Source organism: Ptychodera flava, chromosome 3 (genome assembly GCF_041260155.1).
Source record: "Ptychodera flava strain L36383 chromosome 3, AS_Pfla_20210202, whole genome shotgun sequence".
Taxonomy (NCBI): domain Eukaryota; kingdom Metazoa; phylum Hemichordata; class Enteropneusta; family Ptychoderidae; genus Ptychodera; species Ptychodera flava.
Genome location: NC_091930.1, coordinates 21,815,764 through 21,838,516, shown reverse-complemented (window position 1 = coordinate 21,838,516; position 22,753 = coordinate 21,815,764). Strand labels below are relative to the sequence as shown.

General features: G+C 36.2%; 2 protein-coding genes and 2 long non-coding RNA genes across 4 annotated transcripts in view; all 4 read left to right on the top strand.

Moving 5' to 3' along the window:
- Nucleotides 1-22,753, top strand: part of LOC139128334 (titin homolog) — a 115,306-nt gene that overhangs the window by 72,558 nt on the left and 19,995 nt on the right. Inside the window, exon 10 of the mRNA XM_070694133.1 lies at nucleotides 15,275-15,994. Within this exon, the coding sequence (XP_070550234.1) occupies nucleotides 15,275-15,994 (720 nt within the window). The remainder of the gene's footprint in view (nucleotides 1-15,274; nucleotides 15,995-22,753) is intronic.
- On the top strand, nucleotides 920-3,281 carry LOC139130242 (uncharacterized). The gene is made up of 4 exons (XM_070695991.1): nucleotides 920-1,842; nucleotides 2,446-2,547; nucleotides 2,805-2,918; nucleotides 3,106-3,281. Exons 1-4 carry the CDS (start codon nucleotides 1,047-1,049, stop codon nucleotides 3,279-3,281), a joined length of 1,188 nt encoding a protein of 395 aa, XP_070552092.1. The 5' UTR covers nucleotides 920-1,046.
- LOC139129739 (uncharacterized) lies at nucleotides 3,711-6,297 on the top strand. The gene is made up of 2 exons (XR_011551658.1): nucleotides 3,711-4,412; nucleotides 4,869-6,297. It is a non-coding gene; the product is annotated as an uncharacterized lncRNA (long non-coding RNA).
- LOC139125457 (uncharacterized) lies at nucleotides 13,811-14,887 on the top strand. Its single transcript, XR_011550228.1, has 3 exons — nucleotides 13,811-13,900; nucleotides 14,392-14,469; nucleotides 14,750-14,887. It is a non-coding gene; the product is annotated as an uncharacterized lncRNA (long non-coding RNA).

Below are 22,753 nucleotides of genomic sequence, written 5' to 3'. Positions count from 1 at the left end.
TAGTAGATACAACCGTCCTGCCCTGTTTGCTAGGTTGCGTACGAGGCCAATCGAAATATTAAATCCAGGCGATAGAAAAAAAATCCCAAGTAGTATAGTTCAAGACTGAGTGCCGAGCTTTTGATAAGTCCAAAGATAAATTGACCGATTCTGATATAAACTTGATGGTGGTGCCATACCATTTGTTATTTCGCAAGCGGGTAATGAATCTTTTTTCCCCAAAGGGTGGTCTGCTGCTGGCAAACTGCCTATTTTAAGATATCATTTTAGATTTGACAAAATCTTTGTTTTTGGGGGGGTTTGTTTGTTTGTTTTTTTTTCATTTAGCTGCAAACATTACGGAAAACGGAAGAATGTTAATGTGATGTTAGTTTTTGCGATGCACTATAAGTTTGATGATTATGAGATCACGAATCAGACACACTACTACAAGAGATTTCTTTATTGTACTGTTGCTTGACATGATTGATAACAGATATATGGATATATTGGGGATTTTGACCATTAGTGCAGAATTTGAAAGCAGAATTCGAAGCTACATTTCTCTTTAATGTGTACATTTTGGTCTTGTCTTTACAGAACGGTCCCTGACAATGCTTTAATTGTGTGCGAACGCTGGGGAAGTTCCATTGAGGGAGGTGTTACCGATGCCCTTCATCTCGTGATCCGGCTTCTTCAAGGTCGAGGCATAACGGTTTACTGCACGGCTTTATACGCGTCAAAACAAGAAAACAAACACGCAAGGCAACTCGGCGTGAAGCTTTTGCTGCCTAAAAAAGAGGGCATCATGCGGTTTAGAAAACCAAATCGCGACTGGTTGCACGGCTACCATCTCTACTACCCGCACATATTGACCTTGACAAATGTCAAATATGTATTCAGCTTTGGCATCATAACTTCAAATGCAGCCAAAGCAATGGTGAGGAAAAACTTTTCAACTGCTTGTTTACATCATTAACGTATTTGGCAGAGACAGCATAACACCGGTCATTGTCGGCTGTAGCAAAGAGGAGCTTGACTTTCGTAGAGAAATTTTAGAAGTAGACATGCTGCGGACCAAGGCGATACTTTCGATAGGACACAGCATATTTCATGAGTATCGTCGTCGTTACCCTGACAACACGCACAGAGAGACATCCCCCATGATTGATGAAAGTTACTTCGGACTGAAATGTGACGCAACATTCCATAAGGGAAGAGAGGTTTTCCAAATTTTATCGATCATCCAAGACTATGAGATCGATGATATTACGAAAGATAGCACTGTTGTACGTGCTATTGCTAAAGTTGCCGAGTATTGGCATGAGTTGCAAGAAACGCCGCCAGTCTGGAAGATTATCGGTGTGCCACCTGGCAAAGAGAACAAACTTAAATCTCGCCTAGAAAAGAACTCCAGGCTGAAAGTCATTCCAAGCTCAAGGCGCAGTGCTGAAGAACTGGACAAGGAGCTCCGTAGTTCCCATCTTGTATTGGTTTTACCATCCACCACAAACTACGTGAACCTCACAATGGCGGCCATGTGTGCAGCAATACCAGTTATCTACCCTCAAGAGTCTCAAAGCTACGAGTTTGCGAGTGATCATATACATTCATTGGGAGAACAAACAAACAGTGTTGACATGGAGTCGGACCCTGAGTTGTTAACGAGGAAGATAATTCGTGTTATGCAGAAGAACAAAACAGCTGTAAAACACGCGAAAGTAATCAGACAAAAAATCAAAAATGTAGTTGTTCGAGCACTTCAAAATATCAACAAAAACTGCCTCTCAGATGAATGTGACACTGACATCGATCGCGACTCAAGAACAGATGAATACCCTTCTCCAGAGGATTCAAACAAAGGTATATATTGTCGTGAATTATAAACTTAAAATAATTACATCTAAAAGACGCGGACCAAAGTCTGCTGTTGAGTCATCCCCATTAAGCAAATAGAATGCATATGGACTTAAGTTTTCCTCTTACATGTACCTGTTAATTGTAATATCAATCCAAGATACTTTCTGCTCAATGGGACAAAGTCGGCCATTTTTTCAAGTATTTTGTTTGATCGCGAGATACTACTTACATTGTTTGACATGTTGCAGATAGAGAGTGTATGGGTAACCATACATATTCGACATCGGTTTTAAGCATGATAAATGAAACCATCGCAAGAATGAATAAATGGAGATGACCATTTATTTTCTTGCGTTGGTTTCATGAATAATATGTCTTTCAAAATGTCAAGCAGTATAAGTTGTATCTCGTATCAAACAAAGTTCATGAAAAATGGCTAACTGTGTCCCTTAAAAGTTTAGTACAATGTACCCTTTGTTAACCAAACAAACAAAAATGTGCGATCTCCCTTTTTCAAGGAAACCGATTCTAACAAGTGTAAATTATGAAGATGCTTTTAATAAGTTCTTTGAGTTCATTATCTAATGACATATTACTTTTATTTAGGAGACGAGACAAAGAAGACGAAGTGTGCATCTGTAGGTACCACCGATAACAAACTCAAAGCCAGTGATGATGAGACAGAAGGAAGAATACAAGAAGAGCAGGGTGAGAGTACAGATTAGTCTGCCAAGAAAGCGTTATATCAACAATTTTAATAAGATACTGAATTGTTCTTTTCTGAAATATTAACTTAGGGCAAAAGTGCCCAGGGGCAAATCATCATCGATACAATCTAAAGTCAAAAATATAAATTACTCGATTATTTAAATTTACATTTCCACAATTTTTGAACTCTGGTGTGTTCTGGCAACAAAATTGTAGTAATATGTTTTATATATTTCATATTAATACTTATTGTACAGCAGGTAGCAATATGCAAGAAGATGGCAGGGTGCAGAGGTCAATAGGAAGTTGTGACAAGTTTTCTTCTGTTACAAGAAAACGAAAACGAAAAAGAACACCTGGAGAAATTGAAAGTAAGGCATGCTCATATAGAAGCTGCATTGCTGTACAAAAACATTTGCGGCTTATGTTTTTTCCCTACTTTTTTACCACATTGTTAGCTGCTTTATTCTTTTGTTCAGTCAGTATTTATTCGCGCTATCACTCTGGCAATGGTGACCATTCAGCTGATAATAAAATTCTATGCTTGAACCTTTACAGGCAAGGCGACAGATGAAAGGACAACAAGTACTAGCGAGTTTAAGAAACCATCTGATGTTTCACCAAGACAGTGCAAAAAGTCTACAAAGAAGCGCAAAAGACGGGAATTACAAGCCACAGGTATCTTTACACTTGTAACATGGTGTTTCCGACATAAATATTTATTAAATGCATGACGTCAAACTCTTCGATGTTGAATGTCATATATCTACAGTAGAATTCATTTGTACACGAGCGCCGTATTTAAAAAGAGTACCCTGCAGTACACTGCAAATGCCATATTACTGAAATTGGTAAAAACAGAAAACAGGTCAACAAAAATACCTCGACATCATTTTGTTTTTCATATATATCGATATTAACCTACTGCCCATCCCTACCACCCAAGTTATATATATATATATATATATATATATATATATATATATATATATATATATATATATATATATATATATATATATATTGTATATTATATATATATATATATATATATATATATATATATATATATATATATATATATATATATATATATATATATATATATATATATAGTTTTGGTTGGAAAAACAATTGCCCTTGTAATGTTGATGTCAGACACATATAATACGCCATATTCGAGATGCATGAAAACGAAAGAAATTGTGGGTTGTTTGTTGTGCGGGGGCGCTGTTTGTTGACAACTGGTAGGGCTAGAATTTCAAGATGGCTGCTGGCAGGACTGATGTGAACTGTCGTCTGTAGGATTGAGACACAGCCACGAGTAAACATTTTTCAGATTATTGAACTTTTAGTACTGTTACTCTCCAGAAGATGCCTCATTTCTTTTGCAATGCCCCTGGTTGTAATTCGGCCACTGTCAAGCTAGAAAAGCTGCAAAAGTACCCGTGGCCACGTGGATGGAAAATGTTACTTTCCACTCATTCCAAACTGAAAGACAATGTAGACGCCTGTGACTACAATGGATTCGTATGTTGCGGAGGTAACGAAGTTGGTGTCCAAACAGGTTTTCCAGAGTGTGTTCCCGGCATTTCCAAGGTAACAAAGGCCCTACATCTGAACATCCGGTCCAACCTTATTCGAATACAACAACTGGGGTGAGTCCATGTCGAAGTGGACGGCACCAAAGTGTAGGAAACGTCTGGTATATAACCTTGATGCCCCTGCTTCACTAGAGAAACCAACTAAACGGTTTGAACAGCATGCACAAAATGATAGGTGTGTAATGCAGCATTCTGAGCCATATGATGGGATTTGTGGCGAACTAGAAATTACAGAAGGAAATTCCAAAGCAAGTTTTCCAGGTAGGTGTCATGTAAATATTTGCTTAAACTGCCTCAGGCTGAAATCACTGTAATTAATACTACTAGTAATTTGATGTGCGCCAAAAGTAACTTGTATTTTGTCCATTTATGTGTATTTCATGCATAGTTATAAATTTTCAGAAAAAATAATGTTTGAAATACAGTTTTGAAACACTCTTAATCAAATCAATGTTCTTCAGATCTGAAGTTGTGCAGTTTGGAAAAACATGTGATATCATTCCCATTTAATATAAATAGAAAACCGGTATATTTGATGTTGATTAATACATGCATCTGTGTAAGTAACCTGCCACTGCCAGCCTGTTTAAGTTGCAGTGATACTTTTATTGTTAGCAATCATATTTTTCACAAAATATTGTAGAGTAATTTATAATTTCATTACTCAAAATTTCTAGTTCATTATTTAACTTCTGTTCATAATCTTTTTGTTGACAGATTTTACATCCAAAGTATCAACTCTTGTACAATATGATCATCAGTATGTTGCTATGGAAGATGATGTAAATTGTGATGATCCAGTCCTGACCAATGCTTCTCTACAAACTGATTTGACTGTTGAAGATATTAACAGACTAGAAAATGAAATTCATTCGTTGAACTCAAAATTTAAAGACAAAGATACTTTGCGAAGGGAACTTTTTCTTGATAAAGTTCTGGAAACTGACAAATCTGTAGCTTTGTACACTGGTGTTCCCACTCTTTCATAGCTGTATACGTTGTTTAATTTGATACTTTCTTTTTCTCCCAGACTTAAATATTGGAGTGGTTGTTAATCAGCAAAGGAAAAAAAACAACCAGCAAAGCCAAAACAATCATAAACCAGGGCCACAAAGAAAATTAAAAATGTTTGAAGAATTTATCATGACTCTGATGAAATTAAAATTGGGATTACTGTTATCTGTTCTTAGTGATATATTTGATGGTTTCTCAAAGTCGTGTATCTCAAATATTTATTACCTGGATAACTGCCCTTGCAAAAGTTATGATATACATCATAAAATGGCCTTCATGTCAAATAATAAATAAGCACATGCCTTTGTCATTTAAGAGATTTTCCCCCATATGAGAGCTATCATTGATTGCACAGAAATATTCATTCAAAAACCAAGAAGTCCTTCAGCTCAGATAACAACATACAGCTCATATAAACATCATAATACATACAAACTCCTTGTTTCAATCACTCCAAATGGTGCATTTTCTTTTGTTTCTCGTCTTTGGGGAGGAATGTTTCTGACAGATATAGTACTAAAGAAAGTGGTTTTCTAGATATCACTGAAGAGGGGGATGATATTATGGCTGACGGAGGATTCACTATCAGAGATGATTTGACTGAGAAAAGGGCAACTTTGAAAATCCCACCGTTTAAAAGAAAATGTAAGACTGCCAAAGGGAAACTGTTAAATTCAGATGAAATATTACAATCAAGGAGAATTGCATCACTAAGAATAAGCCATTGGGCAATTGAAAAAATTCCATCTTATCAATCAAGTCACGCCGTTGAAATTGAAAAAAGTTGCCAACCAGTGTGTTACTGTTGCTGCTGCACTGTGTAATTTTCAGGCACCCATTGGTTCAAAGCTAAATCAGCAGAGTTCATGATAGCTTTCCTATTTCATGTCATTGATCCTTTATCAACATAAAGATACATTCCTTTAGAAATCATAATTTGCCATAATTGGATTTCATTTGACCTCATTCCAATGCCAATTCTTTCCAAAATAATATCCCATACATGTAAGGTGAATTTTCCATGTCTCTTTTAGTGTTTTGAGGGGGTAGTTGTCATTTAATTACAGTTAATGTACATATGTGAATGTATGTATTGAATTGCAACAGATTATTAAAAATGCAGATACTGTCATTTCATCATCTTAATTGTTTTTTGAAATGTAACCATATTGCTTAGTCATTGAAATTACACAAAAATGAACAACTTTTAAAATACAATTAAATTATACTTGTCTTTATTTATGATAACAATAATATTTATTCATATGAATTCTAAAGTATATGACATTGTATGTACAATTGAAACTGCCATGCCAGGAAATCCGTTTTGTTTAAATAATTCTTAAATACTATATATATGATTCATACTTGGGAGTAATTGATAATATGTAATATTTCAATGCACAGAAATGTAAATAATTTGTATTATTGCATTGGAACATAAAGCCAATCACAATCTGATTGTAGTTTTATTGAATAAAACCACCAGGGCTATGCCAGGTAAATATGGTCTGAAGTACACTGTAATACTGTCAGCTAGTATTTATGTACCACTTACTACATAAAAGTAATTATCTGTAACATAGAAAGGTTTATTATACATGTAGATTTGTGTGAATGATGCAAAATTGATTGTGTAATAAGTGATTTTGTTTTCAGAAATAAAGCTGATTAGAAGACACACAAGTTAACAGTTTAGTGGCATGTAACTTCCAAGAGATAGAAGAGTGAATGAATAGGTGTATGGAACATTAAAATGTTTAGATTTACTCATTTCTTTCCTGCTAAATTTCTTAGTTACACAGTGATCTCTGTTCATAAATAATTACTCATTCAAGTAACTTTGGGACAATGAATGTATCATAGAACCTAGTAAGTTTGGATTTCATAGAATCCCACAGATCTTTGTCAAATAAAATTCTTTCAACACTTAATGTTTTTATTTGTGAAAAGCACAAAATCACAGAATGGTAAACCAGTTACACCCAACTGACCTTGAATTTGATAGTACCATTTTGAAGTTTTCTTTAATTTAACTCTGTTCTCATCCAAGTATACATGGTATGATTTATCCTGTGCTGCTTCATTTGGAAATTAATATTTATGTTTAAAACAACATTTAATTTCTAGCAACCACTCAACCTGACTGCAACAGCTACATTTAACTTTACCATCAGGGCTTGCTCCAAGAAAGGGAAGATCAGCTGAACCCTGAACTTGATATTTTAGTACCCCTGTGCCCTTCACCACATAAATGTTCATAATACAAGTGTTTAGCTACTGATTCATGTTCTACACCAAATCTGATTGCATCTGATGATTGACAATTGGAAGCTTTTGTGAGAATTTTAGAAATTAAATAATGATTTTTGCCTCTCCCTGTATAATTACAACAATCATAAAAATTACTTGCAGTTAAACGGGCTTGTCTGTAATCAAACCAATCCTGTACATCTCTTTGACAATGGTAACGTCATTTACAATGGATATATGTTTACTGTCAATATTGTCTTTCAAGTACTCAATGAAATTTAACTCAAAAGAATTTTAAAATCACAGACAAAGTCTAAAATTGTTTTGGGCAAGCATTAGACATAACAGATCTGATTTCTTCTGGTGTTAATAAGGGATTACTAATTGCAGGGTTATCCATAAGTGGCTCAGGTTGTAATGGTGTAGCTTCCTGATGTCAATCTCATCAATAAGCAATGGAACTGACTCCCTCCTAGGTTTGTCCCACGTACATGGTGTGTCAGTTGCTACTTGAGTATGACGATCCCTATGACGATCTGTAAAACTGCTCAAGCTGAATAGAAGTGCGACACACTGCTAAGTTACATGTACCATCATCCCTGAAAAGTAAAACAATACACTGTCACTTTTAATGCATACCTCAGAACACTTATGATTATACATTGAGAGAACTTCTAGGATTTCAACTTATTAGATTAATCAATTATCATTTCAAAATTACATTCAATAAAACTATGATATTAAGCATAATTTACAGATGACTGAAATGCCAATACTGTTTTTTGCTGTATGAAGTTGTAGTTTGCATAGTCCCAACAAAGATCTAGGGGGTGTAGGGAGACTGGGCTATGAGGCAAAATAAATGCGTCCACTGAAGGTGAAGGGCTTCCTACTTCCATCGTGTCCATAGATACAATGTATCTATGGTTCATGAATATGCAATTGACCAACCCGAACAGCTGGGCGCAAATAGCGTGCTATTGTTTACATTATCGAAAGACACTTGTGACTCAAATCTTCGCCTGGATTTTCTTTTTTAAATCTCTTTCTGGAATTTTTTACCATCATAGTAATTGTGTCAGTACATTTATAAGGCTTCGGTACTGTCAAATCATTTAAGAATAACTGAAATAAAGAACTGAGTACTTACGCGATGCAATCACAACCACCAGAATGCAGTCGACCATCAGCTGACATTAAAATCCATGCTTCGTAAGGCTTGTCTGACTGATTCGTCTCACGAATGCAGCAACATGTAACGTACATGAAGGGGTATCTCGGACGTTGTGAGTCTATCACACCGTAGACATGCGGCCGTCAACAAATAACTTGTGTCCGTTGTCCTTACAATAATTTAGGAGTCGTTCTTCGGACCAGTTACAAAAATTCCGTAGATATGAACTTATTTGTATCAAATCGACATCTGGCAGAAACTTAAGGTTTTCATTCCAATTTTTGATGGATCGGATGTCGACTAGTAACTTTGTCACCGTGGATATCAACTGTAGGCCTACGGCGTTTCTTCCGCCCTACTTCAGTTCAGAGTCGTCCGGTTTCGATCAAATTTGAAGATCGAGATCGACAGCATTTTCAGCTAGCTTTAAAAGAACGGTCTTACTTGCATCTTTCCTGGAAATACCTCTGGCTTTCAGAAATTGCACAAGTTCCGTAAATTTTAGCGTAACCAAATCACCGCGGACAATTTTTCGCGCCGCCATTGTTGACTGTTGATCATTTTAGCCCTACCAAACAGCGCCCCCGCACAACAAACAACCCACAATTTCTTTCGTTTTCATGGATCTCGAATATGGCGTATTAATATGACATTGATTGGTTGATTACATATGAAATGTCCTCGTGTGCTTTTTACGATCTCAAGTATTGTCATATCAGACTTAGAGAACAAGTTGCCGTATGTATACTTGGACAACAGTAAATATGGTTAGCGTTATTGATATATTAAAAGGGAAAAATATGAAAGAGACATCGACATCAGGCGAGCGAGAAGAGTCAGCGGGTATTCGCCTTAATAGAGAACAAAGAGCAACCAGAAAGCGGAAAAGGAAAGAGTTCAAACGTATAGGTAACTGTCACGAAAATCTTTTCTCCGTTCAAACAATAAAATATTACAGTTTTTGCAAACAGAATCGTTCCATGGGCAAGGAGTAGATGAACTTGTATCGTCGTAAATGAGCTGAACTGTCAAACCAAATTAAATGGTCGTCTATCTTGCACTGATATGTCTGGTAACACTAAGAGTAGATTGGATAAATATTGAATAGTTTCAGGGTGAATAATTGCGTCATCGTTTTAAAATATTTATATGCGCTTTTGTGAAACGACGTGATTTATAGTTTGTAGAGCTATTTGCTTTTTGAAATGTAGATGTCATAATTTATATAATGATAATTTTGAAAAATATATTTCTTTCATTAAATAAAAGATACTCTACACTAGGATTAATAAAAGATAACAGGATGCAAGTTTCTCGAAAGAAGATATCGTGACAAAAAAGTAAAGTAAAATAAGAGACAACCTTGTACTCCCCTTTTAAACATGTATCTGCATTTGTTCCTGAATGTGTAGAAGCGGAACAGAAAAAGCGAAGAGTGCCCTCGTCTGAAAAAACGGAAGAGGATTCATATTCTTGCTCACATGGAAAAGAAAAGCCTAAGAGGAAACGGAAGCGAGGCCGAAGTGAGTATTCCGTTAGTAATGTCTGTTGAACACTTTATGATGTAGTGAGGAAGACAATGTAAACATTAATGCCGCATCTGGTTCTAATCTGTTAATTTCAACATGCCTTCGAATATCGCAATGAATCTACCCATCAAATGAAGTTTTATTTCCGCTTGTAATAGATGTGTAGCCCCTTCCAACACATCGTTGTTAAACTACACATATCAAAAATGAAATAAAAGTACAATATGAAGGTGGCAAGTGATAAGTGACATTAGCTTTGCCGGATGACGTTCTTATTGTTGTGATTAAAATGCGTGCGTAAGTATATCTAAATTATTTCATATATTCATCAAGATTGATTTACTTTATTGAGGAACACTTAGATCTCATCCAAACTTGTAAAACCCGTTAACGTCCGTGCTTTATTATAGCTACATTAACCATCCGGCTTCTGTACAATAACACTAAATGATGTTAGTCTGATTGCTCAATGAGAAAAAATAATCACTGTAAAACATTGCTGCGAATAGGTTTTATTTATGGTTGGCACCAAGAGATGGCACGCTTTTTACACTACCAAATTCCTTAAAAAATACCTGCAACACTCAGATTGTTGCTGAACAAAACAATCAACTTTGTTCATACAGAGCAAAAGACAAGGTCCGGTGAACAGGAGCCGCTCAGTCTCGTCAGTGTTGACAGAAGAGGAGAGAAAAGAAAGCAAAAGGTTTAATCAAATTTCCTAAACATTAAAGTAGTAGTAGTGTTAGTAGTAGTAGTAGTAGTAGTAGTGTTTGTGCTGCTGCTTCTTATACTACAATTACAACTTCTACTCAGAATCGATTGAACTTACTTAGTCGACTGAGGATAGTATCATAATGGCTTTTTATTAACATATTATTAAGTAAAACGGCAAAATATGATAACCTTCATTGAATACTGTGGGGTGTTTGATTGTAAACCTGGTATTCTTTCATTTTATTTATTTTCTGCTACATTGTTAAGTTGGCGGGTAATTATAGTGTAAAATCATATATATAATATATATATATATATATATATATATATATATATATATATATATATATATATATATATATATATATCAGTACAAGGGAACAAACAAACAAACAAACAAACAATTTTGTTCATACAGAGCAAAAGAGAAGGTCCGGTGAACAGGAGCCGCTCAGTCACGTCAGTGTTGACAGAAGAGGAGAGAAAAAGAAAGCAAAAGGTTTAATCAAATTTCCTAAACGTTAAAGTAGTAGTAGTAGTAGTAGTAGTAGTAGTAGTAGTAGTAGTAGTAGTAGTAGTAGTAGTAGTAGTAGTAGTAGTAGTAGTAGCTTTTCAAATATCTTTATTTCACGCAGGTCCCTACATACTAGAACTGTAAAACGAATTTTTACATTGCAAGGAACCAAAGGAAATATAAGATACAAATAAAAGAAAATCACTACCAAGTGATGGTCGGCATTGAAACGAAAACGTCATGAATGACAAAAGTCAATGTCAACAAGAAAGACATATCTTAAACCTATCACAAATTAATTCAAAAGGTGACACAACCTAGCGATGGACAACTAACAGGAAAGTTTCTTAATGTGAAAATTGAGTTGACCATCATGAGTGTCACAAAGAATATCATCAAAAGCCAAAAAAAATGTTAAAAGAATATAAATTTTCATGTAGACAATGATACTCAAATTCAAGTCTCAACCGCGAGAAAATCTTGCTTTTAAATATGTCCAAAGGATCAACAGGACCCTGGTTCCTGAACACTTTTCTTCTTGCTAAATGAATGCCACAACTTAGCCATTGTAGAAATGTAAATAAACAGAGACATTGCACGTCTATGAATAAATACAGAGTTTTAACAGGAGGATTAAGGGACCGTTCAGTTTTTACGGCCGGGAGGGGCGGCAAAATCTAGGGGGGGTTATCGTAATTTTTGAATCAGAGAAAGGGGGGGGGGTCATCGCTTTTTCACTGGTAGGAAAGGGGGGTCACCACATTTTCAAAAACATAATACCTACAATAAAGTTCACTTTATGCCATGGCCATGATCGACCCTCTTTACCGGCGGGCCGCCTACGGCGGCCCACTACAATAAATATACTTTATGTATTACCATTGACCCTCTTAACGGGCAGACGCCTTCGGGGGCCAACTCAATTAGGTTTACTTCATGCAATGGCCATGGTCGACCCTCTTTACTGGTGGGAGCCTGCGGCAAAACACTACAATAAATTGACTTTATGTAATACCGATGACCATCTTAACGGCCGGACGCCTTCAGCGGCCCTGTCCAGTAAAGTTTACTTTATGCAATGGCCATGATCGACACTCTTTACCGACGGGCCACCTTTGGTGGCCGACTACAATAAAGTTGACTTTACGTAAAGGCCCATGACCCTCTTAACCGAAGGGCTGCCTTTGGCGAACCACTCCAATAAATTTTACTTTAACAGTGTCCATGGACATAAGTTGTCTATGGAAATGAAGTTAAAAATTGCCTTACAGTTGTCCTAATTTACAGGGGGTCATCATTTTTTTTCACGAAAAATGCAGGGGGCGTTTATATTTTTTGAACACCGGCGACAAGATTTTGCCGCCCCCCTCCCCCAAGCCGTAAAATCTGAACAGTCCCTAATGAAAAATCATGCAATGTTTACAGCTTGCCCAGGTAAAACTAAACGAGACGTTATAGTGGAAATAACACCTATAAGCGGTTGAATGTTTGGACACTCAAGGAAAGTACGTAAAAGTGAATCAATGTCATTACAGAGAGAACAGTTGGCATCTTAACGAAAAAAAAACAGCACGGAACAAAAAAGATCTAGTTTGATAGGCTCCGTGCATAATGGGCCATTGTAAACCCCTTCTTTCTTTAAAATTGGATCACAATATCATTAAGCAAAGTTTGGTTTGATTGAATGTGGAATACTGCAAATGTCCCTCCAGATGGTGTCTAATCTGTCTGGTAAACATGCATAATGATGAGCCATTATCAATTACTTGTAAATTGCACCTTTTTCTATTTTACACAGAAGATAATTATGCTCTGTAGAATGTTGCAGCTGAAAAGAATACAGTGTCTGGATTCTTGTTACTACTTCTACTATTAATAGCTAGAACATACTTAGACAACTGATGATAGTAGCATTATGACTTTTAATTAACAGATTATTAAGTAACACGGCCAACTATGATAACACTTGTTGAATATTGTGCTATGCTTTGATTGCAAACCAGATATTATTTTTATTTATTTTTTGCTACATTGGTAAGTTGAACGGTAATTATAATGTAAACTCATATATATATATATATATTCCAGTGCAAGAAGACAGTAGAGAGAGTCTGTCAAAACCTAAGAAAAAGAAACAGAGAGGAAAGCACGATGCTAGTTTTCAGGGTAAGTCAATCACTTTTTCATATCTGGAACATGATTGGCTTTGTTTAATATTAAGCAGTCGTATATATGGCCAAAATTCCCCAGACAATTAACCAGAATGATGCAAATGAAATTTATGAATATCAAGATTATTGTTGCGATGTGCCAAATCAATACATGTTTGCCTATCCCAGACAATGTACCCACAAGGGAGATATATTAGTTTTAGGGAAACAAGTAAACTACATAATTATTTTATTTTATAAAAACGTGATCAACTTTGTTAATTATTGTGTGTTTTTCCTATGTAACAGAGAAAAAATTCTCAAAGGCTTCTGCAAAGGCACACCAAGGACTTGCGCCGCATTTTCGCTTTCTGAGAAAAGTAGAAAGGAAAGAAGACGTGAGTTAAATTTTCACAGCGGTATATCCTAATAGGAAATAACATATCTAAATAGACCATGATACCTACTAAGTAGCAGACGCAACCATATAAAATATTAAGGGGTCCGAGCCCATTCGTTAGGCCCGTTATTGTGTTTGTAGGCGATAGATATTCTTCTTCTCCCTCTCCATTCTCTTTTTCCATAACATTTTTGCTCACCTAGAACTCAAAAACTGCTTGAAGTAAACTTCTCTAACTTGCAGGGCTAATAGGTACATATGAGCACTCGTGCACCTGACCCTGAAAATTTCCATTGGTCACTTGGCGGCAATATTGGTTTCCCAAAACCTTAAAATGACTTCTCCTGAAGACCTTTGGGTCTGGTCGATTTGAAATTTCGTGTATAGCAAGAATGACATTATAAAAAATGTTCTAGTTTTAGCAGTTGTAATATTTGCTACGTTGCTGAAAGGGGTTGTCCTTTTTTTCTTGTTGGTTCTTTTAACTAGCTGAAACTAATACGGAACCAGACACTCATATACTCTCGAAACTATGGACAAAGAAAAACAAACGAAAGAGAGCCAAGGGTAAGTATTTCTGAAAGTTCTGTTATGCAAGACACATCGTTAATATAACCAAGGAAAACCTCATACATTACACAATATACACAACATACACTCTAAAAGTATCAATGAAAAACTCAATAACATTACACAATTCACACTCTATAAAAGTATTACTCAAAATTTAGTGTTTGATTACTGTCTTTGATAACTAATGTAACGTCCATAAAACACAATACACAACTGGACAAGTGCTGTCATATATTTTAGTGGTAAAATGACTATGTTCCATGTATAATTATAGGTGAACTTGCAATAAGAACAAGAATCGACCGCATCGTACCAAAAGAGAATAACACAATCGAGGAGGTAGATGCTTCTTTCTATTCTCTAAAGCGGACCAAAGAAAATTCCAAATTGGTTGAAAAGCAGCTCAATCATCGCTACAGTGCTACGAAAGTGAAAGGTACAAAAGGTAAAAGTGCCGGTATTTCCTACATCATGGATTGCAAGTCACAAGAAGATCTTGAATCTTTTATGGAAGACTATTCAAGTGGACGTCTACACGGAATGATGGAGAATACATTTTTATATCACGAATTGCTAAATGAAATTGGAGCCATTTACATTTCACTGGAAACTTCAATTGATTATGAAGAATATCTGTTGTGTGAAGAAGAGTTGGCTTATATGGCAGGTCGGTTGATTTTATGCAATCAATGAATTTCACTAACAAGGGTGGCAAGATTTTCATTGACATACACACGTCTTATAAGGATTCATGTAGTCATTTTGGTGATATACTACCACTAATTTGCCTGTTTTTCAGATGCAAATGTACATCAACTGGACTCACGGGACCAAAATACTTCAGCTGGCAACATCTTTACAGGGTTGGACCTCCAGCAAATGTCTCATGAAACTATTGTTGAGCTAAATGAAAAATTACAATCTGAGATAAATAAAACAAAGATACATAACAATGTATTGGAGCAATCCACAAGCAAGGCTGCATCTGACAAAACTCTCTTGAAAGGAATGTCACGTCAGCAAGATAAGACCGATGAGCTAAAGTCACTTCTTGACGACATCATTGCGATGAAGGGTGAACAGCAAAAGATGAAAAAAAATGATAACAATTTGATTTGTAACTTTAACGAACTTTTTCGAAAAGCTGGGGCCATTATCAATGAAGCTGATATTTCGTTGGAGATGAAACAGAACTTAATGATGACATTTAGGAAGTTCATACCACTAGATACAAAGAAAGCTGGTGACCCGGATGCAAAGCTAGTGATAGACGGTGATGTATTCATGGAATATGTGGAGAATACTGTTCATGATGTAGAAATCTCAGTGGAAAGCAAACAGGAAATAATTACGCAATTCAGGGGCTTTGTCGACGCCAAGGTGGGGAAGACGACCGTCGTAACTTCTTTGGCAGCGAAGCATGATGACTTACTCAAACGTATCAATGACATTGAATCAGATGCTAATTTGCCGAAGGAACTGATAGAAATCTACAGTCAGTTGAGAGACGTCGAGAAAGGTATGTCAATCATTTTAACCATATATGCGAATGGGAGCTGTTTTATGATAATGTTGTATACGGGTATACATTGAGAAAACTGCAACGAATATAATATCAATTACATGGCTTCTAGATTATTACAACGTGCAGTATCTCAAGTGTCCAAATTATCTGCTTATCAGCAACAATTGATCTAGGTTAGAGCACCACTTTTGGAAGACAACGTAACGCTTATAGTAAACACAGTTGATGGAAAGGGAAGAGAATGTACAGGTGACAGAAACATGGTAAAATGTTTGGAACAAACGTTTGTTATAATGTCATTTTATGAGGAATAAAGAAGTGTTTACAGAGTTGACATATTTCTTGAAAAGAGTACAAAAAACCAAGGTTAACCAAAGACCAATTCTGTTGGGTTTGAGTCAAATATGAACAATTAATCTATCAAGAGATGAGCACATTTGTACAACAAAAGATCATAAATCGTAATCATGGTCAAATAATCTAATCTATATTCACATAGCTTTTTAAATCGTGTTAAGAAATCTATAAGTCGCTATGACAACAACAGAGAACTTTCTCATGAGACTATTTGATTTCTACCTAAAAATATTTCTTTTATATAAATAGCAGACACTTTCTTCACTAAAATGGTGACAAAGCGACTTCACAATTCAGGAAGTTTACTGGTGTGTGGTAAAAGGAAATGCTAACTTAGACAAATGCTTTCATTTTACCATTAAAAACTAATCTCTATTTCAACCAGTTGAAAACACATAAAGCAATTGTTATTAATTAGTGAACAAGTAGCCCATTTTGATCCTGCACTAGCAAATAAAAGCTGACTTTTTCATTTTAATATGAGCCCTACTTCATATTTGGTTTGATGCTTGAGGCCAGAAGCAAAGCAAGGTAAGTCTTAGCACCCTCCAGTGGGCACCTACTTTTATTGCTCCAATAAGTTAGGGGATATTTTTTGCCATGAAGTCATACAAAGGAAGAGTTGTACAAAGAAAGGCAAGCGACCAAATAAAATCAGAAAGCAACATCTTGAACTTAATATCAAACTATGCATCTGTAATTACCAATGAGCTTTACATTTGCAAGCCCATAAAAGTTCTAAGCTAGTGATTAAAACGGTACCCCAAGTGATGTCTTGTCAGAAATCACTACACATTGACATAATTTGCCTTGGTGTTGTGACTCTACAACACTATTTAACGTGTTGATGGTCATGACGCAAATCTGTATTTTGATTAAAACAGACAAAGATCTGTCAAAACTAGTCTCAAAGCCAGCATAAAGCTATGATATACAGTTCACTACAGAGCATCTGTGAATATGCAAATGAGTCCAAAAGCAGTATGTCATACTCATCACACTTTTTGCATAACTAAAATGATAAATGCCACAGAATTTGAAATAAAAGATATTGAGCATTCAGCATTGATATGTAGTATATTTAATACACAAAAAAGACAAGCCTTTGACAATGACATAGTCCCCACTTGTAATAGGAGTATTAGTCTTGATGGGGCAGGGAAATGTGGTCATTAAGAAGTATCACTGGAGTGTATACCAGTATGTTCAGATCTAGGGGCACATACGTCTATGTCATTGTTCCTAATTTGAAGAATGAGGCATGTCTAAGTTATGGTTCTAAATCGGAAAAAAGATCAGACCTCCAGCTGTATTGGCCAGCCAAGAAATACATATGCGCATAATAAATAAGGTACAAGATGAGACATCGTAAGGTCTAATATTATCCTATCAAAATTAAAGCGTTTAGAACTTGTGGTTACTGAGTTATGCATATATATGTATAATCAAGGTCAAAGGTCATCAAGGTCACGTGACATTAAAAAAAATGTATTGCTAATTAATCCCTATATGCCAAAAATCAGACCTATAGCTCTATTCCCTTGCCATGAATTAGATATGTGCATAATTAATGAGGTAAAGCGTGTGTTGTCATAAGGTCTCCCATCGTACTAAATATAAAGGACATAGCACTTGTGGTTACGTATTTATCGACATAGACGTATATTGCAGGTCAAAGGTCATCGGGGTCACATGACATTTGGTCAAAAATTTCTTTCCTATAGTTATCCCTATGTACCAAAAATCAGACATCCAGCTCTATTGGCTTGCTCAGATTTAGATATGTGCATAATTAATGAGGTACAATATGTGGCGTCATAAGGTGTCCCATGATCTCCCATCATACCAAATATGAAGGGTGTAGCACTTGCGGTTACTGAGTTATGGTCAAATATATATATTTGAGGTCAAAGGTCATTGAGGTCGTGACATTTTGTCAAAACAATTGTATTGTTAAGTTATCCCTATATACCAAAAATCAGACCTCTAGCTCTATTGGCTAGCTAAAAATTAGATATGCACATAATTAATGAGGAACAATATGTGGCGTCATAAGGTGTCCCATCATACCAAATATGAAGGGTGTACACTTGTTGTTACTGAGTTATCGTCAAATATGTTTATTTCAGGTCAAAGGTCATTGAGGTCACGTGACATTTTGTCAAAAAAAATTGTATTGCTTAGTTATCCCTATATACCAAAAATCAGACCTTTAGCTCTATTGGCTCGCTAAAAATTAGATATGCACATAATTGATGAGGTACAATATGTTGCATCATAAGGTGTCCAATCATACCAAATATGAAGGGTGTAGCACTTGTGGTTACTGAGTTGTGGACAAATATGTATATTTGAGGTCAAAGGTCATTGAGGTCACGTGACATTTTGTCAAAAAAAATTGTATTTCTTAGTTATCCCTATATACCAAAAATCAGACCTTTAGCTCTATTGGCTTGCTGAAAATTAGATATGTACATAATTAATGAGGTACAATATTTGACGTCATAAGGTAAGGTGTCCCATCATACCATATATGAAAGGTTTAGCACTTGTGGTTACTGAGTTATGGACAAATATGTATATTTGAGGTCAAAGGTCACCAAGGTATTGTGACATTTTGTCAAAAATTCTGAGATATGGTATCTGCGTGAACGGATGGACCCACGGACAGACATGACCCAATCTATAAGCCCCTGGACTTTATCTGTGGGGACTAAAAACTGTGTCACTGCATCCTTTTTGCGATATGAATACGATGAGAAACTAAATTTTTATTTTTATTGGCCTTATACATGGGATTCTATGGAGAACTGCCTCATACATGGGAGTCTATGGAGGTGTAAACTAAAAAGTCCTCTAACACGGCTAAAAGTCCTCTAACACGGCCAAATTTGATCACATTGTGAAACAAATCTAAGTGCATCTTTATGGGGTAGGGTACTATTCTCGTGCAAAGTTTTATAAGAAATTGACCACGGCATGTCTGAGATATCCGCGTGAACGGACGGACGCACGCAAGCATGGACGCACGCACTCACTCACGGACATGACCAAACCTATAAGTCCCCCGACGCGGTGTCCGTTGGGACTAATAAAAATCAGTATGTCTTTTGAATTTCTAATGACTAATATACCACTGAAGTCAAATCAAATTTAGTATATCATTCCTATTGATAAATAGCCTAATAACAGAGGCTCATATAATATGCAAATTGGTGAAAAATCAGCTTGAAAAGACGTATCAATTTTAAAAAGCTGAAGCATGACCAAAACGTCTCACTGACCAGATTTGGTGTCAAATGTGTTTTCATAATTCAAATCATTACAACTTTAAAGCCTCACCATATTTGAAATAGAATAGTATGGGAAAACAACGTAAAAAGCAAAAACTAAGTTCTTGGAATTATTGTACACACATTTACAAAAAGAGTTATGTTGGCAGGTACAAAATTAGATGATGGTGTGTTATACATTTCACACTTAGTCTTTAGTCCAGATACTTCTACTGGCACATTGTCACGATGCGAGAGATAGTTTGGATCCATAAACAGTGTAAAGGCTCTCTGTCTTCAACGTTAACACAAATTTATTTCACAGGTGGAGAGTTACACATCGTCAACGATAGCAGTAGCAGGGGTCCCTCTCTCTCCCCTACCAGTGTTTGTGCTCCTCTGGCATTACCGAAGTGTTGTTTCCTTATAAAACACACAAAAAGCTTGGTTTTGATCACATGATAGATGTGAATTTAAGATAAAATAATTTATCCAATCACTAATATCAATACAGCTGTTGATCTTCAATGTACATGTCAGTAATAAGATTTAAACCTACTGTTATACAATTACTTTAACATGCTCATTTAAAAGTATCAACTGTTTTCATTATTATTATTACTATTATTATTATTATTAAAACATGTTGCATTAGACGTATATCATTTAGGACATAAATTTGTGTCCTAAACCCCGGCGTCGCTCATGTTGATTGGTAGGTTTTATGTCCCTATGCCCCATCTGCGTTCATGCATATGCTGCCTATATGTCCTCAAGTCTCATTAATATTTACTGTTCCGAATGCAACTCATTCATTGGCCGCCATATGTTCCTGTCCTTGCTTCACTTTCGGGTGTTCCTTGTCTCGTTCTGCCATATGTGCTCATTACTCTAACGCATCTGCAAGCATAGGCATTCATTACCAGACAGCTAGAGCGTAGTCGCAACGTTTGTGAAGACAAATTTGTATAGTTAAACTTCGAAAATGTCCTTGTAAAAGGGAATTAGCTTCTTTGGCATTTTAATACCACAGTAAGGTGTTTGTCCGTTTTGTATGCAAATGGGTTTACAATTGAGCTCTTTTTGTTTTAATTCATAATGTTACTGTTGCCGATGACCATGTGGTGCATTAACCTTTGTGTGACATAAACTGCCTTCATAACGCCCAAACAGCAAGTTGTTGAATGGACCAAAGTCACAGTTGTTGTATGGAAATATACCGGTAAATTCAACTCATTTACTTTACTATCACAAACTCAAAGCAAACCAAAAATTGTGCGCATGCAAGGACTGAATTGTATCTGAAATTGCATGTGCCTAATGTAATACCTAATCATATACTCAGGGCTCGACGCAAGGTCAAATCATCCACTAGCCCGAAGGACTAGTAGCAGTTCATTTTTAGTAGTCCTAAATGAAATCTACTAGTCCTGCTCAAGCAAAGCCAAATGTTGCTCTCATGTTGTAAAGAGGTGTATATAACCATTCTCATATTTCATGCAAGACTAGCACTTTTGCTTACTGCAAAATGTTTAACTTTGAATCATATATAAACCACAAAAATAACCTGAATGAAATGTCCTGTGCAGGAGGAGAGGTCATGAAAATAGCCTATTGCCATCAGGAATAAAATCAGACGGAGGGATGAATTTGTTGGAAAATTCTTCATAGCTCAGGTAGTGCACCACTAATTTGCAAAGAACATGTTTGTTCATGGTGAGGACAGATTTATTTCTCCATAACTGAAATTCGTACAGCCATTCACAAATGTTCCTGTGGAGTGCCTTCATATTTTTGACATTATCACATTTTAAAACTGACCAGCTTGTGGGGAGGACCTCTCATTTGTAATAATGGTTTGTGAAAAATTAAGTTTTTAATAGTAAAAATGTTGGATTTTACCATTTCATGTGCTTGTGTCTTTTATGAGTTTTTGCCAGTTACTAGTAACAAAATGTGATCAGCACAAAAATAACCAATGACTCCCAGAAGTGATTGGATACAACAGTCTGATACACCCATTTCATACGTTGTTTTTTCACTACTGTTATAAGGTTCACTTCACTATTATTGTCCCAATAATTTACACTTTTCCGCTAAAATGGCAAAACAATAAGTTGCTAGCACCAAGTTATTATCTGTGAGGAATTCCCTCACCTGTACAAGCAGTAGCAACTTGCCATAGCACTGTTTTGGCAAGCTAGATGGCTCTTTTTAAGATCAGCTTCAATCAAGCTAGGGGGTCTTGACTATATATGGAGGTCAGCATGTGAAGGCATTCTAAAGCAGGGTCAAGCTGGCTATCTAGTGCTACGAACGATCGGAGGTGTCATTTGGGAATGCCCCTGAAGAAATCTTGAGAAAAATCTTCTTTGAAAGGCAAGGATACAGTGTTTGAACGAAATTGTGGGGTTGCTCATGTTTTTAGGCGAAGTGATGAGCTTCAAGCAAACCAAAATACACGACGTGCAGACAATTCCGTTTGATGCTCAGCGTTGAGCCATGTTTCCCGGGGCCATGTTACTGGCATGTACGGTACAATTTGATTCTTCGTAGCAGGTAAACTGTTTCATTTTAAGTTGGTGATCAATAAAGTTTGCTTCACTGTTTCACTGTCCAATTTGCTGGGTAAAAGTTAGTTTATTTTTATATAAAATGATCGAGGCTTGGTTCATTCTTATCGAATGACTGGCCCCGCGTCCCATTAGTTTTGCAGCGATAAGCTTTCCTGGACAACTATGGAAAAATTGCACTAGTCCGCAGGACTACCTCCGAAGACATTTTTACTAGTCCTCTTGAAAATTTACTAGCCTCGGGCTAGTGGGCCAGCGCTTATGTCGAGCCCTGATATTCAGCGAGCTCTTATGCCTTCTGTGTTCTTAAAAAGAAATATAACTAGAGTTTAATTTGCGTCTTATTATGCAAGCTGAATCTGTGGCACACATTAGTATGTTAAGATTCCATTTGCTATGTACATGAATTGTGGATGATTGTATACGTTATGTCTTCAATGTCTTCACAGAATGTCATCACTGAGCAGGATGCTGGTATTTCTGTTCACATCTGTGTTTGTATCACCAAAATGGCTGATATACAGGTGGCATATCGTATTGACAACATCTTG

Coding starts and splice junctions, on each gene's coding strand:
- LOC139130242 (XM_070695991.1), top strand. CDS start 1,047: ATGCTGCGGACCAAGGCGATACTTTCGATAGGACACAGCATATTTCAT. Junction 1,843..2,445: donor TCCAGAGGATTCAAACAAAG/GTATATATTGTC, acceptor ACTTTTATTTAG/GAGACGAGACAAAGAAGACG. Junction 2,919..3,105: donor AACACCTGGAGAAATTGAAA/GTAAGGCATGCT, acceptor GAACCTTTACAG/GCAAGGCGACAGATGAAAGG.